The following is a 17,817-nucleotide window of genomic DNA, read 5'->3' on the forward strand; positions in this document are numbered from 1 at the left end:
GCCCCTGCCTCTCCCTATTGGCTGTTTTTCTCCAGAAAGGAGAAAACAGTTGGCAGAACTAAAAGTTTCCAGACCACAGGCTGTCTGCTTCTCAAATAACCCCAACGCCAGAATTTCCACTTTCTCCAACTCCACTGTGAAGGAGCTAACCTGCGCTGCAGACCTGCCGCAATGTTCCTTGGTTATGCCTTAGTTACCCATTTGTGACTTTTCCTGTTTCCAATATTTGTGCCTTCCTTGTCCTTTTCTTCTCTCTCATTCTTTTTTCCCTTCTTGGACTCATTGGTACTGTACCACAATGTCTAAAAATACAGCCTAACCACTGGTTTTCAAGAAAGAGGATCTGCAGAAATAACCTAAGTGACGCTGTGGCCATGAACTCTTGACAGTGACCTCTGGGCCCTCAGGAGGTCCTGGTTACAGAAGCACCTTCCAGCCATTTCCAGGGAGAGAGTGCTTCCCACCACACTTCCATCTGTGACGTTACACCCCAGCCTTTGCCCTTTCTTATCATCTGGTGAGCCCCTTGTTGAGTTGGCTCAGTCTCTCAGTACCTGTGGGGACCTCAGTGAGTTACCCTCAAACTCTTAAGGGTCCAGCTTTCTAACAATAAAAGAGAAAGTTGAAGCTGTTTATTTCATGGGGTGCTTGTGAGAACACAGTAGACAAAATGCGCGTAAACATGCATGATGTAGGTAGGCTTGGGGAACTGACTTGAGTCTGAATTTGATCCTCACAACACTTTAAAAAAAAAAATGCATGAAGCTGAGCATTACAGCACACACCTTTAATCGCAGTATTGTACTACAGAGACAGAGACCGGTAGTTCTCTGTGAGTTCAAGGCCAACATGGTCTACATAGAAAACTTTAAGAATACAAAGAGAGTCCCTGTCTCAAACCAAACAACAACCCACGACAAAACATGTACGGCAACCCATACTTGTGATCCCAAGACTAGGGAAACAGATGGGTGGAACCTTGCAACTTGCTGGTCCAGAAGTCTAGCCTAATCTGGATACTCTGGGACAGTGAGAGAGACTGTCTCGAAATACCATGCTTAGCCCTTGTCCTCCCTCTGCATACACACATAGACACTCACATATGTGCGAATGTCATACCAAAGAAGCATGGTGAAAGATCATGTGTGTCCATGTGACCTGAGAGTGAAACTGAAAGAATCTAGGGACCCAAGTGAACTGTAGAAGTGAGGTTGGGGTAGGTGTCTTAGTCAGGGCTTCTATTCCTGCACAAACATCATGACTAAGAAGCAAGGTGGGGAGGAAAGGGTTTATTCAGCTTACACTTCCACATTGCTGTTCATTACCAAAGGAAGTCAGGAGTGGAACTCAAGCAGGTCAGGAAGCAGGAGCTGATGCAGAGGCCATGGAGAGATATTACTTACTGGCTTGCTTCCCCTGGCTTGTTCAACTTGCTTTCTTAAAGAACCCAGGACTACCAGCCCAGGGACGGCACCACTCACAATGGGCCCTCTCACCCTTGATCACTAGTTGAGAAAATGCCTTACAGCTGGATCTCATGGAGGCATTTTCTCAAGGGTCCTTTCTCTGTGACAACTGTAGCTTGTGTCAAGTTGACACACAAAACCAGCCAGTACAGTAAGGGAGAAAATGGGGGAGGGAGTGTGCTGGGAGTGTGCTCAAAACACACCATACACTTGCATGAAAATGACCTCTTGAAAGCCGGTACCATACCCAACAAATACTCCACTTTAAAAACATTTTATAAAGGAGGACCTGGGAATAGTAGAGAGGGGAAAAAATATGTTCAAAATACTTTGTATGACATTCTCAAAGGATAAATAGAAACATTAAATACATATTAAGTAAGTAAATAAACACACTTAATAAAAATAATCTACCTGCATGTTAGTTTCTTTTTCTGTGTGTCTGGGGGTTAAGGAGTTCAATTCTGAACTGTCTGGTCACAGTCATACAAAAACCGAGAGACGGACAGCAGCCTTCACTGACTTCCAGCACAGGGTGGCTTTCAATGGTGTGTTTGAAGCACGGTGCCTCACACTTTCTCAGCAAGCCCTCCACCTCTGAGCTTTGCCTTCGTCCCGGAAGAGTGGTTTTGAGGTAGTTTATTGATTATGACAGGGAAATAAGAAAGGAATAAAACCCAGATATTGGATTGCTGCCCTCTCCAGGGTTTGACTAATGGGTTGATTTTCAACTTGAATAAGCCTGCTTGACATCTCAATATTCCAAAAGAAACATTTGGGGGCGGGGGTAGAAGGGGCGAATAAGCCGTTTAGGCAATCTAAGCATTTAAGGTGTGCAGTACAGTTACCGAATCACGTTGGAACTCCCGGCAGTAGGGTAAAGGCCTGTGTCCTCCACATTGTCGTAGGGTTATCCTTTGTTCCTTTGAGAGAGGCTTGGCTCGAACACAAAAGGGACAAAGCTAAGTAGGAAAGGCTGGAAGTCTAGGGGTGGAGTATGTGCTTAGCATGAGCAGCACCCTGGCTTGAATTCCCAATGTCAAAGAGCACAGCAAAGAATTACAAGACGCCAGGCACAGTGGCACACAACTGAAATGCCAGCACTCAGAAGTCCCAGCTCTCAGAACAGCAAAGTCTGAGCTGCACAATGAACTAACCCCAGGCCAGCCTAAGCTTCAGAATGGGGCCCTGCCTCGAACAGCAACATCACTAATTGTGGATGTGCGTGTGTGAATGTTTTAGAGCTAGGAGAAATTTATTATTTATATTTTTAAATTCTGTGTGTGCATGTGTGTGTGATGTGATATGTGTGTGTGTTAAGTGGAGGGGTGTGTGTATGACGTCAGAGGACAGCTTTTGAGAGTTGCTGAAGCTGCATCTTCCTTACTCTTTCTGCCGATTAGCTTCTGAGCCAGGCCGGCTAGCCTAAGAGCTCTCCACCACTTACTTCACCACTGGATGCAGGAATTGCTGATGCCTGGATCTCTTTATGCACTGAGCTATCTCCCAAGCTTCCTGACTCCAAATCCCATCTGCAGCTCCTTGGTACCAGATACTCCTGGTATCTCCTGGTGGCCCTGAGCTCTATAGGATTGGTGATTTTATTCTTTTCTTTCCAGCCAGCCTTATAATATCAGGCTACCATCTTAAAGGGATGGCCTCTTGTAAAATGCCATCCCGGGGACTATCTTCCCCCATCGTACTGGTGCTGAAAACAACACAAACAAGAACAACAACAACAACAAACCAGCTTTACACACAATTCAGAATCTAGAATCCAAACTCCCAGCTAGCCTCTTGTGGGCTCTCCTTTCCGAACCTCCCCCAAGCAGACGCTTGTGGACAACAATGAACAAGGAAGCATTCTCTCCAACCATAGCCTCATTCCTTGTGCCTCCTGGGTAAAGAGAAATCGAGCTGTAGCTGAGCCCTGGGCTCTCTTCACTGTCCAGCTTGATTCCAAGCCCTGACCCCTTGTTTCCTTTTTGCCTTAGTTTGTTTGTTTGTTTGTTTGTTTATTTATGTAGGCAGGTAAGTCGGTAGGTAGGAATGGGCACGTTCCAGGACACATGTGAAAGTCAGAGGACAACGTAGGTCTGTTCTCTTTTTCCATCTTGTGGATGTCCAGGATCAAACTCAGGCATCAGACTTGGTAACAATCCCTTTGACCTACTAAGCCATAAGCTCGCCTCGTCCCATGAACGGAAACCTTCATACTGGTTTAATTACTCAGGGTTTCTCTCTTTGTCTCTAAGGCGGTTTTTCTCCAAAGGAACAATTCTACCTGGAGTAGACACTTAGCAACCTTTAGAGATTTAGTGTCACAGTAGTGGGACGTATCCACTTACTACTGCTCAGTGACCCTCACATCACAGAGGACACCAAAGACTCTGCTGCTGCAGTGGCCATGGTGTTGAGGCTCCGAATACTAGGACAAGCTCTGTGCGCAGTGCTCTCGTGCAACCATCTGATGGTCCCCTTCGTCCTGTGCTCTCCTCAGAAGGCTGTGGCCTGAGCAGGTGTGAGCGTGTGATTGACAGCATGAATGTTTGAATGGCATTGCATACCGGACTCAATCCCACACCAAGTTAATGTGGACTCATCCCGCACCATGGGCCGTCACAGAGGCAGGGTAGAGCCAAGAAGCTGCTCACTCAAGAGTGTATAAATCCCATCTGGATGGAGATGCAAAGCCCATTAGAAAATGCAGGCAGTGATTTCAGGAGATACCCAGCCTGACTGTTCCTTGTCACCTTTCCCTAAGACAATGATTCGGTGGCTCAGTTCCCTCCCTCCGTTTTCGTTTGCTCTGACAAGAGGTCTCATTTAGCCACTGCTGTTCTTGAACTTCTGCCTCAGACTCCTGAGTTGTTGGGATTCCACACATGCACCACCACACTCACCTTCATCTTTAGCAAACTGAATTCTCACATATTTTTTCATTCCTCCCTCATCGATCCATTTTCTCCTTTTCTTTACTATGTATATTTCTTCCTTCACCTCTGTCTCTTTTGCCGTAACTCCTAAGGAGTCTGCCAGGGACCTGTGAGTCCCGCCCCTCCAGGTCTGTGCTTTGCCCTCTGCCTAATCAGAGTAGCAGCGCTTCCTGCTTTGGGGACTTGTTGGCAGCCTGCAACAGGAGTGTTCCAGTTTGTGTGCCGCTAAGCCGATGCTTCATAGACGGTGGCATTGCCTGCCGGGAAGACAGGCTCTGTCTTGAGAGAACTAAAGGAGAAATCACAGCTGACTCTTCTGGAGACATCTGTGTCAGTGCAGGCCGTTCTCGGGATGAGAGTGTCAATGGCTCAGGCTCAGTCACCACCCAGAGATGACATAAAAGAGCCCTGTTCTTCTGGGATTGACATCATCTGGGTGAAATATAAAACTCCATCCATTCAATAGGTCTGAGTAAGACTGGCCTAGATCCCCACCCCCACCCCTTCTCACTCCAGAGACTCTCATCTGATGAGGAGTTTAATAGCTCACCTTGCTCTCCGGTTGGAAAACTTGTTTCCCAGTGTCTCAGTCTTTCTGGGCCATGGCTTGGGAGCTGCTTGGGACAGCCTCTCTTCAGATCACTCTCTATCAGTATAAATCAGTAGTTCTCACGAGGGCTGACTCTCTCACAAGGGCCACCTAAGACCATCGGAGAACACAGATATTTACACTTCAATTCACAACAGTAGCAAAATTGCGGTTATGAAATACCAACGAAAATGGTTGGGGGGGTCACCAGAGCATGAGGCACTGTATTAAGGGGTCACAGTGTTAGGGAGGTTGAGAATCACTGGTGTATGTAAATGTTTATGAATGTGTGTTAGCATCTGGGTTCAATTCGTTCATTAGGAAGACTTGTGCAGGTGCCATGACACTGATGGAGGTCAAAGGACAACCTTGGGTATCTGTCGTCACCTTCTGCTTGGTTCCAAAGCAGGGTCTCATTTTGCTCACTACTTCCTGTGCCAGGCCAGCAAGTTCCCAGGTATTCTTCTGTCTCCACAGTCCATGTCTCCACAGGCACACTAGGATCACTGATGTATGTTCTATTGCATCCAGCTCTACATGGGATCTAGGGATCCTTAGTCAAGACTTCAGACTTGCATGATTCTCTCAGAAACATGTTACTCCCAGCCTCTACTCAGAAGGACTTGGAGACCCTGATTTTTAGATCGAAGCCCTAGTGGTAAGGGACAACACAGTCAAAGTCTCCCATCCTATAAAACTTAAGATCTAGTAGTAGGAGTAGATCTTTCTAGTAGTAGCAGACAGATATAGCTGAGGGAGAAACTGTAGGTCTTAGGAACACAGAACAGCACAGTAGAGTAGAGGAGGCTCCCCGTTAGATGAAGCAGGGAAGACATCCAGAGAAGGCAACAGACATCTGATCTCAGATCTGAAAGACATGAAGGGACCTGAGGATGGACTGGGTGGGGGGCAGGGCGTTCCAGCCAGAGACAGCAGCATATGTGACATCCCAAGAAAGGACCAAGGTTTGGTAATGAAGGAAGAGAAGGAGGCCAGTGCAGATGTGCTGAGGTAGAGGTGAGACCTGAGGCACAAAGACAAGTAGAAGGGATGAGCCCGGGTTAGCGTCTCTTCTTGTCACTGTGACGAAATAACTGACAAACGCAACTGACGGAAGGAAGTGTTGATTTTGCCTCACAGCTCAATCTGCCATAGCCAGAAGTCATGGCGGACAGAGCTTGAGGCTGCTGGTCACATTGTATCCATAGTCGGAAATGGAAGGGGGTAAGGGGTGGAAGGCTGGTGCTCAGCTAGCTTTCTTCTTATTCAGTCCAGGGCCTCAGCCCATGGGACGGTGTCACCAACGTTTAAGACGGGTCTCCCAACCTCAGTTAACTCATCTAGGCTCCCTCACAGGCATGCCAAGAGGATTGTGAAGTAAAAGCCCGTTGACAACATTAACCATCATAGACCTGTTCTTCTCAATGGAAGTGAAGTTAGGTTCTGGGTGTGTTATGTGGGAAGAGATTGGACATCTCTAAGTGGAAAGCAGAGAGGTCCAGTCCGAGTTTAGAAGGTATCACTCCCAAAGCCATGTCCTCAGAGCGATAGGACCACTACCCAGCTGCACGGGAACTGTGGACCTGGTCACAGAGCTGATGCTGCCCTCCTCCAGAGAGCAGTTTTGACCTTGCCTGGGTCATACCACTCGAAACCCCAAGAAGTCATCTTTATGAAGCAAGGTCTCTTCTGCTGAGTCTCAGAAAAAGCCAGTAGGGAACCAGAAGGAGGAGGGGAAATAAAGAGCTTGCTACTTCCTTATCAAGTGTTTCCCTGTTCCAGACATCAGCTAAAACAAAACCAAAGGCGGCCAGGAGTTTGCTCTTTTTCCATAGTTGTTTCCTCTTACTTTTTAGTCTGACCCCAGGTATTCTGAGTAGGTCCCTTCTGGCCTGTGTAGGATTGACTTTCCGTTCCTTACCACCCGGCCGTGTTCACATCTCTTAGGTCAGATAGAAAGGCTGAGGCTGGAGCCAGGTGGTGAGTGTCCCCTCGTAAACCAGCCCGTCACCATGTGCTGCCACATCTGGGTGCTGGCAGTAGAAATCAAGACTGTAGCAGATTCTCACTTCCCTGTAGACCTTCCCCCGCATGACCACTGACCCACTGGACAAAGCATTTCCACCAGCTACCAGCACTTGCAGGCCGAGGACCCGCTCATATCAGCTGGGAAGCAAACGCAGTCTTGAGGTGGGAGTTCTAACCCAGCATGCACCATTCTAACCTCCAGATACCTAGAGTTGGGTGAGGAAGAGGTGGGAGAAGGTGAATCATCTGGGCGGGTACTGCACAGAGGTCTCCAAAGAGATCATGTTTGAATACATGCATTGTGGGATTTTTATTTGAGAAGTTGCTACTATTAGCTATCTTTGACTATTGACCGATAGAGGTAAATTCTAAAACTACTCCCATGGTTTCTGTGGGTCTCAAAAGTGATTCTAGATTTAGACATCTATTAAAGGAATTCCACATACGTGTTTCTTAAACAGAGCCCTGGTGGAAATTAGAAAATCGAGTATTTTTGAGTTGTGCTTTAAAATAAATGAGATATGCCTGGCCTGGAAGTTTTCTTTATTTATATATATATATATATATATGTGTGTATATATATATATATAGTATTATTTATATGTAATAAATTTGTTACTATAAATATGTATAATTAACTGATTTGTTGAAATAACATCTATTTTAATTAGATGGCTTTTTTTAAAGCTGAGTAATTTTAAATACCTCAATTATGCTCTGCTCTGACTCAGGAGCCAGAATTCAGAATCTCACTCCCAGGTCCAGGTTTAGTGACTTGTGTGGCTTTGGGGGAATCTGACTGTTTCCCCCCCCCATCTCAAACATTAATAGATGCTCTCACTATTCTATTTATAAAGTGCATAGTCCTAAGTGCTTCCCATGGACAGATACTTATCTGGAAGTGATGAGCTTCCCTGCTGCTCTGTGGTAAAGTTGTTCCCTTTCTGCTTGTTCATATGATCCTTCCAGAATGGCCCTCACAGAAAGGCTTTCCCATGTTGGTCGGTCACTGTGTGCTGGATTCGGGACTGTGTGGATTGCTGTATTGGCTAAACCGGGGTTCTTCCCTGAGCTCTTGTTCCATTGTGAATCTTGTGGTCAAAGGGCTTTGCCTTCGGTTACCCTCGTGATGTCGAAGTGCAGAGAGTACTTGCCTCAGGGAATCACAGGGTTAACTGTGTTGTAACGCCTGGATTGCAGAGGGTGCCTGGGAGCCATGCTGTTAGAATTGCTATTAAAGTACCCTGGCTATGCAGACTAAAGGCATGCAGGAACCCCTGGCCATTTCTCTTCCTTTATTTATTTCCTCTCTCTCCCTCATTCCGTCAGCTCTGCACAATTTCTCTGTCATGTGCCTTTTAACTGGCTTGTTAATTTACCTTGCAGTTGAGTTTCTCTAAGATGAGTGTGTATGGATTCCAGAAAAGTTTACCTGTAAAGCAGTTTTCAAAGAAACAGGGCGTGTCCCAACATTAACTGCCAACTTGACACAACCTAGAAACATCTGTGAGAAAAATTAAAGAACTGTCTTTAATCTGGTTGGTCTGTGGACACGTCTATGAGGGATTATCTGGAGGGTCCACTGTTGTAGAAGGACCCAGCCCACTGTGGTCCCCATGACCCCCACCTTTAGACAGAGCATTATGGTAGTAGGAGGCTGGACTGGAGAATTTATTCACCTCATTGCTGCTGGAGGGCAGGGTGGGGGGCAGTGAAGGGCACATGAAGGGGATGAGACAAGACACAGCCTCCAAGGATCCTCAACTAGGGACCTCCTTCCTCCAACCAGGCTGCCTCCTGCCTTTTAGCACCTCTCAGTAATACCATCATCACCATGAACTCACCCAAGGATTATTCCATCTGTCAAGGCAGAGTCCTTGTGACCTAATGGTCCCTAGAAACACCCTCACAGACTTATCCAGAGTCGAGCATCAGTAACAGACATTGGCATATCTGAATCCATGACCCAGGGGAATCCCTGTGAGTGATATCCCCGTGCTCAGCCGAAACTTCATCTGTACCTCTGAACCCTTTCTGGTTCTGAGGAACTTTACTGGGTCAAGGTTTGCTCCCTCCTCTGACAGGACTCCTCACAGGTCAGACGCTTGGGGGGAACCAGAAACGACTACCCATAGCCAACAATGGATCCATTCTGTCCTATGCTGCCACGTACTGCCATGGAGGAAATCAAACCCCATGTTCCCAAAAAATGTGTATTTTATGGCCTGTCTTGGTTTCTGTTGTCAACCGCAGTCTATTCATGAGTGTTGTTTTGATGAACAAAATACACTTCTCACTTTTCAGCCTCCAAGTGACAAGGGCAAGCCCTTCTGTTCCTACTGACAATCAAATCATCTCTAAGACATCCCCTCGGAAGCACCATTCGGCAGGGGAAGGGATTCGGGGAATATTGAACAGGATGCTCAGAACATAGGCCAATACTACTGTGTGCTCTTTCCCTGCCCTCCTCTGCTGACCCTCATCATCTCTCACCAAACCATCCAGGGAAGTGTCTGCTACTCTCTTCCCCCTCTGTGAGTCTCTCGGAGGGCAGTTGCCCTCCATTGCACATCCGAGATGGTGAGCAGAGGTTGTGGGCCCATCATTATGGAGTCTGGCCAATCTGTTTTGGCTAATTGCAGAAATCCATGGTGTATGGACTGGAGAGCAGGCCTACTTGGTAAAGGACATGCCTACCAAGTATAAGGACCTGAGTAGAGACTCCCCAGAACCTCTAGAAAGAGGAGGGCACAGAGGTCTGTTCCTGTAATTGTAGGGATGGGAAGATGGGAGGCAGAACGGGCAGATCCTTCCAAGATGCACTACCCTACCTTCTTATCTGAAGAACAGAATTCAGTGCAAGTCAGCTTAACAGAGAACAGAAGTGGGTCACTCTGACATGCGTGGGAGTCTTGTGGAATGCACAGACCCAGAGACGCATGCCAACCGGAAAGACACACAGCAGTCACCTCACAGCAGCAAGGTCTCAGGTCCAACTTTAGATTTCCTGGATTGAAGTTCTGATTGCCCCAGTTTGGGGCAGTGGTCATTTTTAAGTTATGTGTTGTTGCACAGTTTGTCACAACAAAATGACAGTCATTGTTTAATAGTCTAGAGTAATCCAGGTCTTGGGAGGTGGAGACAGAAAGATCAGCTTGAAGTCATCCTTGCCTACATCTACATAGGAACCAGAAGCCAGCCTGAGCTACAGGAAGCCCTGTTCTGTTTTTTGTTTGAGACATACATAGTCTCTTCATAGTCCTGGCTGTCCTAGAACTCCATATGTAGACCAGGCTGGCCTCAAACTCACAGAGACCTGCCTGCCTCCTCAGTACTAGTATTAAAGTATATGCCAATGGATACATATATAAAAGAGAAAAAATTGATTCGGTTATAAGGCAACCTAGTAACTTAAAATATTATATGAGTTATGGTATTTTCCTATGGACTTATACTGTGTTTGTGTGTGTGTGTGTGTGTGTGTGTGTTTTCAACTTTCTGTAGGTCACATATATAGTTAATTCTTATGGGTACAAAAGTAAAACTATTTAAACCAACACATTTCTTTACAGCCCCCTACACTATGAAGAACTAGAAAATGAGTGGTGGTTTTTTTGGTCACCTCTGTTTTTATTTGTAATCGGAATTCTATTTCATTGTGTTAAGTTGTACTTTTAGTTTAATGTGATTTGGTTTTTTGATACAAGATCTCAAATTCACTATGTAGCCCAGGCTTGCCTTGAACCCCTGGTAATCCTCCTGCTTCAGCCTCCTACGTACTGTTGATATTACAAGCATTCACCTCTATGCCTGTGACTGGGGGCCTTGCCCATGTAGTCAAAGTAGCTATGCCCAATCACCTTATTCACATCTTTACATGAATAATTCACATAAATTATCCCAAAGTTTGAGTGTCAGCTTCTTAGCCTATAAAATGAGGACATTGTTCTGGTGTTACTATTTGCAGACCTTTGTAGGAGAGATGGTTGAAACAGGTTCCAATGTGTCCCAGGCTGCTATCAAATTCCTATGGAGTCAAAGACGACCTTGAACTTCTGATTCTCCTGCTGCTCTCTCCCTGGTGCTGAGGTCACAAGCATGCACCACCATACCCAGAGTGTGTAGTACTACTGTAAGCAAGCCCAGGGTGGTATGCATGCTAGGCAAAGCCTCTCACCTCTGAGCTGCAGCTCCAGGCCTTTCAGAAATACTCTAAGGAGACTATATACTTAATATGCATTGACCAGCTCAGTGACTGGAACTAACATCCCTATTCACTGAACCACCCTAAGGGTGTATTTGACCTTCTCATTGCTTAGTTAAGAATGTCATCTTCAGTCATGAACTAAGCAAAGTTTCTCCACTTACCTCTTATCACCAGTTCTGTGGTTTCTATGGGCCATGAGTCTATAACCCCATGGTCTGACCTGCTAAGCTAGTTCACAGGTGAAAAGAAATGCAGAGTTCAATCAAAACTGAAAATGCAGAAATATTTTTGCATTAAAAAGATTATATATATATGAAACACCTAGTGCAATACATGTGTACAGCTGGTGTCCAGTAATGGAGTCTACCTTATTTTTGAGATAGGGTCTCACTATGTTGCTCAGGCTGGTCTCGAACTCCTGCACTTTTGTGAGCTGCTTCATCCATAGCCAGATGAACAAGCATGTGCCAACAAATACAACCTTCTTAATATTTATTTATTTATTTATTTATTTATTCATTTATTTACTTCGAGCTTTTGAAGTAAGTGCTCCAGTAACCCAGTAAACTGGCCTTGAATCCACTTTGTGGCCAGGACTGATCTTGACTTTCTCATCCTCCTGCCTCTACTTCCCAAGCACTGCGATTGCAGGTGCACGCCACCACCTCCAACCCAATTTGTTTTTCAAACTGGTTTTACAAATGTCTGAGGTTTTGTACAGTGCCTGAAAGGGAAAAAAATGTTGCCCAAGCTTTTCAAATACAACCCAGCAATCTCAACATTTGTGGTCAAAAACAGACAGAGCGTCGAGCTCACCTCAGTGCCGGAGATAGCTTGGGCATCTCTCAGAAGGAGGCTCACACCACTGTGTAGCCATACACAGTCCCGTGACACAGAGCATGTAAGAAAAACAAAGCCCTAGAGGCAAATTTCCAAGAAGTAATCAGAGGGAAAGGAACAGGAGACAAAGCCATGAGGCCGGCTTCATCACACTCGAAGGTCTATGCGTGCGCGCACACACACACACTTAGGGGTAGCATGGACAGATGGTTTCACACAAAGAACAGTGCGCACTTCATTTGGGTAAGTGCCTAACTGAACGATATTAAAGAAAGACATTTAGTATAGAAGTGTAAGCGAGGAGCTAGGGATGTTGTTCATTGGTGGAACATTTGCCTAGCCTGTGTGAGACTCTGAGTTCAGTCTCAGCACTGCACAGAGAGAGGGGAAAGGGAAGGCAAACTGGAAACAGTGGCTTGCATCCGTAATCCCACTGCCCAGCACGCAAAGGCCAGGAGCTTTTAAGTTAGGGGCCAGACTAGACCGAACAGCAAGACCATGTTGAAAAGAAGAAAATACGGATAAATGTACATATCCGAAGTGAACATGAGGGTGGCCTGGAGGGTGTCCCTCAAATGGGCAGAGTGGTGACAGTTACAGATGGGATGGTTTGAAGGGTAAGTTTACCAAGAGAAGGGTCATCTCTTTACAACCAGCATTTCCCAACACTGTGATTTTCAATGTAAAAAAAAAAACATATTGAAAATTGATATGTCAAACTGTCAGCTATACACCTTAACTGCTAACTATAAACGGTGATCTATTAAAAGGGGGCAAAGAGTTCAAAAGTTGAAGCCATTGCATCTGAACTTCAATCTCGTGTCTCTCTCCTTGTATTATGTAAGTTATCGAATTTACCAGAGCACAGGCATGGTGGAAGGTGTTTGCAGTCGTGAAATGTCACCGTGGCTCAAGGAAACATAGGCTTGTTTCTGGGAGACCTGCTTCTCTCTGCATGATCTGTGCCCTGTGTGAACGTGGTCTACTATTTGGGCATTGGTTTTGTGTTTGCTATTGTTTCCTGCATACATTAAGCAGTCTTTGCTTTTCATCTTGTTCTTACTTTAGATCCACGTGAATGTCCCCAGGCATACCCAACCTTTTGACATTGAGACACAGCCTATTTCATCTCCAAAGTTCACATTCAAAGTCTTCACAGTCGAGTTATTAACAAACACACAAACAAAGCAAAACAAAAAACCCTCATGTTGCCTTAAGTAAGTGTGATTTTGTGATGGGCACAAAATCTTTCATAGCTGTCCTTGGCCTCATGCAGCCTGCAGACTGCAGCTTCTAGGAAGTCTTGCAAGTCTATAGTAAGTCTGCTTCGGGGAATCCCATTGAAACATTGCACGTAGATAAATCTGCAGATTTGTGGCAGACCAGGCCTGATCCATCTCTTGATTATTTTTTTTTGTCCCCACAGATGACAGAAGGCAGGCACTGCCAGGTTCACCTGCTGGATGACAGAAGACTGGAGCTGCTGGTTCAGGTAGGTATTGGATGTCTCAGGTAGTCCTTCCGGGCCCTCTTTGGAGCATGGTGGCCTGTGTCCAGGCTGTTCACCTAACTGTCCCTGGAACTCAGTGCTTCAGAGTGACTGGGGGAGAAGAGGTGGCTGTTAGCTCAGCAAACTTGGTCTGTACATGAGTTATTGTGGCTTGGTCTTCCTGACAACATCCTGATGAAGTCAAGCTACTTACGATATGTGAGTGGAAGCTCTTTGTAAAACGCGTGACACTGGTTGAGTTTTATCTATTTTGCTTGCTGGTAACTTTCTTTCTATTTGCCCAACACACTGGACCAATAGTCTCTTTTTAAAAAAAAAATGGTTGAGATATTCTGTTAAACTCATAGATCAATGCCTAGCCTAGTCCTCATCAGAGAGGCTTCTTCTGGCAGCTAAAGGGAGAAAATGCAGAGACCCACAGCCAAACATTAGGTAGAGAACCCTGTAGGGAAAGGGAGGAAGGATTGTAGGAGCCTATCCAGAGGGGTCGAGGAGACCAGGAGAACACAGCCCACACAATCAACTAAGCTGGGCTCTTAGGGGCTCACAGAAACTGAAGCAGCGATCATGGAGCCTGCATGGATCTGAGCTAGGTCCTGGGCATACATGTTGTGGTCATTTAGCTTGGGGGTGTTTGTGGGACTCGTAACAATGGGAGAGAGGGTATCTCTGACTCTCTTGCCTGTTCTTGGGACCTTGTTCTTCCTATTGGGTTGCCTCACCCAGCCTTGATATGACCATTTCGGCCTAGTCTTATTGTATCTTGTTATGCCTTGCTCAGTTGTACCAGGGCTCTTTTCTGAAGGGAAACTGGGGGGCAGTAGATCTGGGGTAGAGGGGAAGTGGGCCAGGGGACTGGGAGGAGTGGAGGGAGGGGAAGCTGAGGTGGGGCTATATTTTATGAGAGAAGAATAACAACAACAAAAATTGTTGAAGTCCTCTGGGCAGGCTACACCTATGGTCTGCTTTACTTTCTCTTAAGACTTGTTCTTCACACACTGCACCCACAGTGCAATTAAAATTAGTAGGACAGGGGTTGGGGATTTAGCTCAGTGGTAGAGCGCTTGCCTAGGAAGCGCAAGGCCCTGGGTTCAATCCCAGCTCCGAAAAAAAAAAGAAAAGAAAAAAAAAAATTAGTAGGACAGGAGCTCCATGGCTCCATGGACCGAGTGCTTGTTGCTCTTGTAGAAGATCCAGGTTGCATTCCCAGCACCCACATGATGGTTCACAGCCATCCATAACTCCAGTTCTGACCTCCGCAAGCACCACCAAGCGCACACCGTACAAACATACATGCAGAAGAAAAGACACTCACACGTAATGTAAAATGAGTTATGTCCTTGAAAGAAGGGTTTTTAAAAGTCACACAAGCAAGCAAAAGCTGCTCCTGGTGGTTTAAGGCGGAAGGAGGCGCTAGCACTGGGGGAGACTGGCGAGCAAACAGGTGCTAATCTGATTTGTGTTTTGACAGCCCAAGCTTTTATCCAGAGAGCTGCTAGACCTCGTGGCGTCCCACTTCAACCTGAAGGAGAAGGAGTACTTTGGAATAACGTTTATAGACGACACGTGAGTGTTCGGGTTCTTCCTATCTTTGCCTTCTGCCTGGACTATGCGCTCGCTGATTCTTGTGGTGGGCAACGAGGGAGAAAGTATTTGTATCCTGTTTAGTTATGAGTGTCTCAGTATGGAAAAACCTTTCCCTACAAATGCCATAAAGGAAGAAGGGAAGGAACACAGAGAACGTAAAAGTCTTAAATACCACCAGGTGTGGTGGCAAAGGCCAGCCACCTCAGCCCTCGGGACACTGAGGCAGGATGACAGGTACAAGTTCTAGGCCATACTGGTCTACATATCAAGCTCCAGGGGAGCCACAGCTGGGAAGCTGGATAATGAAACAAAGAAAGAAAGAAAGAAACCTCAAAGTGTGTTTACAAATGTGTGTTAATAAGTTTGTAGTCTATGCTACCTGTCTACTTGAAAGAGTGGTAATGTTCCCCAACTCACTTCATAGATCAGTAATGAAAACACTCAAGTCAGTATTCACAAGTATCTTTTTTTCTTTTTTTAAAAGATTTAGTTATTATTATATAAAAGTACACCGTAGCTGTCTTCAGACACACCAGAAGAGGGCATCAGATCTCATTACAGATGGCTGTGAGCCACCATGTGGTTGCTGGGATTTGAACTCAGGTCCTCTGGAAGAGCAGTCAGTGCTCTTAACCGCTGAGCCATCTCTCCAGCCCATTTAGGAGTATCGTGAAGTTAATTTAATGTTTTGGTGTTCACGGTTGACAGTTTAAAGCCCAATTTGTGAAATATATATACATGTATATATATTGAATTAATTTTTACCTGTACTCTAAGTATCATTCATGTTGCTTCAGGGTTTTTTGTTTGTTTTGGGTTTTTTCCCCATTTTTCTTTCTTCACGTTAACATGTTGAGGTGTGTGTGTGTGTGTGTGTGTATTCCTGTTTGTTTTATATTAACCTAATTTGTCTGTATTATATGTGTCTGAGATGTTAGGAGAGGAATTCTTCCCTTTTCTGAAGATATTTTCTGAGGAGTCCCTTAAATACTAAGGTCTAAGAACATGTGTTCCAGACACAAAATATGCTGGCCAACCACAACGTTCTTTGCATAACTTTCTCTGTTTGAGCGGTTTTTCAGTTGTCCTGTGAAACCAGGTGGAAAATAACCTCAAGAAGGAGTTGATTTGTTTTTAACACCTTATGTCCTGTAATGCTTCCTAGCCCAGGGCTTCTAGGAAGTCTAAACAAAACTGTCAACTCTGGCCGCTAACCCCAGATGTACAAGATGCTTCTGTAGAGATATGCAAACCCCAGAAAAACTTAGAGCCTGACTCAGAATGTTTACTGAAGATGATTTACCCAAAAGCAGGGCGGAAACACGGTGGACATTGCCCTCTTACTCAGAGTCACCCAACGACATGTTCACCCAATAGCTAGTGGAGAGGCACTTGATTGTCTGCCCTCTGCTGGATAAAATAGGAAATGTGTGTGCCCAGGTTTTTTTCCCCACAAGTACTTAGCCAGAAAGCCTCAAGCAGTTCACATGAGTCAGTGATTAAAGTGCCACACACACACACACACACACACACACACACACACACACACACACACACACACACACACACACACACACACACACACACACACACACAGGCAGAATGATAGCATATAAGACTCATGGCCGTGAATACATAGTAACTGATTGATATGCTAGGAACTGTAATTGCCATGAGCTCTATCATTTAGGGGACCGTATCAAGCTGAAGCTAAAAGTCTGAAGACTAGAATAATGCATTTGTTTAAGAAATGTCTCCTGAACATCTACAGGGATTCAGCTGTGAGCAGCATAGTTAGGATCTCTGCTCTAAGAGTTGCTATTGCAATGCCGTGATCTGGTTTAACAAGCAAAGAGATGATAAGGGAATAGCAGAAACTCTAAGACGATGTGAGAGGCCATACTAAGGAAAGCTGGTGGGGCCAGTTTTAGACGGAGTGGGCCAGGATGATGTCTGGAAGACAGCATGCATCAAACACCAAGAACTGGCTCTGTAAACAAAGGCCAAATTGTCCAAAGATGGAACCCAGTTTAACTTTCATGTTTTGTTTGATATGATGTTTGTTGGTGAGTGAGATAGGACCTCGAGTGGTCCGGGCTGGCCTTGAACTCCTTACCCTCCTGCCTCGCCCTCAGTCCTGGGGTTATATGTATGTGCCACCATGCTTGCCTTAGTTTCTGTTTTAAGGAATGTGGGGAGAGCGGCTGTGGCTAATGTGCAGGAAGGAAAGAGGTCCAAGATTTGGCTAAGAATGAGATGGGAGGAAATGCCGTGGAGTTCCGAAGCTGCGTGATCTGACAGCAGCATTTGACATCTCTGACACTCAGGTTTCACACCTATAACCTGTACATAACAATAACCCTCACACAGCAAATGCCATATGGGAGACTGTTGTAGTTATTATTATTCTAGGGGCCTTGCTACATCCCCTTCTTGCTTTTAAATATCTACTAAGGATTCTTACTCCACTTCAGATCATTTAGTTCCCAAATTAAAATCAAAGAGACCATTAGATTTATAAGCTTTAGAGCAGTAAAGCTGGGCAGATATTAACCCTTTATGCTATCTTGTCTGTTTCCCTGTCAATAACCCTGAGATACCACTTGCCACGTTTTGTTTGGGCCACTCCTGCTCCATCAGGCCAGCCCTTGTGG

At 45.5% G+C, this 17,817-nt stretch overlaps 1 protein-coding gene across 1 annotated transcript in view; it reads left to right on the forward strand.

Moving 5' to 3' along the window:
- Nucleotides 1–17,817, forward strand: part of Frmd4b (FERM domain containing 4B) — a 183,911-nt gene that overhangs the window by 44,614 nt on the left and 121,480 nt on the right. The window contains 2 exon segments of the mRNA XM_032906036.1: nt 13,493–13,558; nt 15,048–15,142. Of these exon segments, the coding sequence (XP_032761927.1) occupies nt 13,493–13,558; nt 15,048–15,142 (161 nt within the window).

This window comes from Rattus rattus, chromosome 6 (assembly GCF_011064425.1).
Source record: "Rattus rattus isolate New Zealand chromosome 6, Rrattus_CSIRO_v1, whole genome shotgun sequence".
NCBI lineage: Eukaryota > Metazoa > Chordata > Mammalia > Rodentia > Muridae > Rattus > Rattus rattus.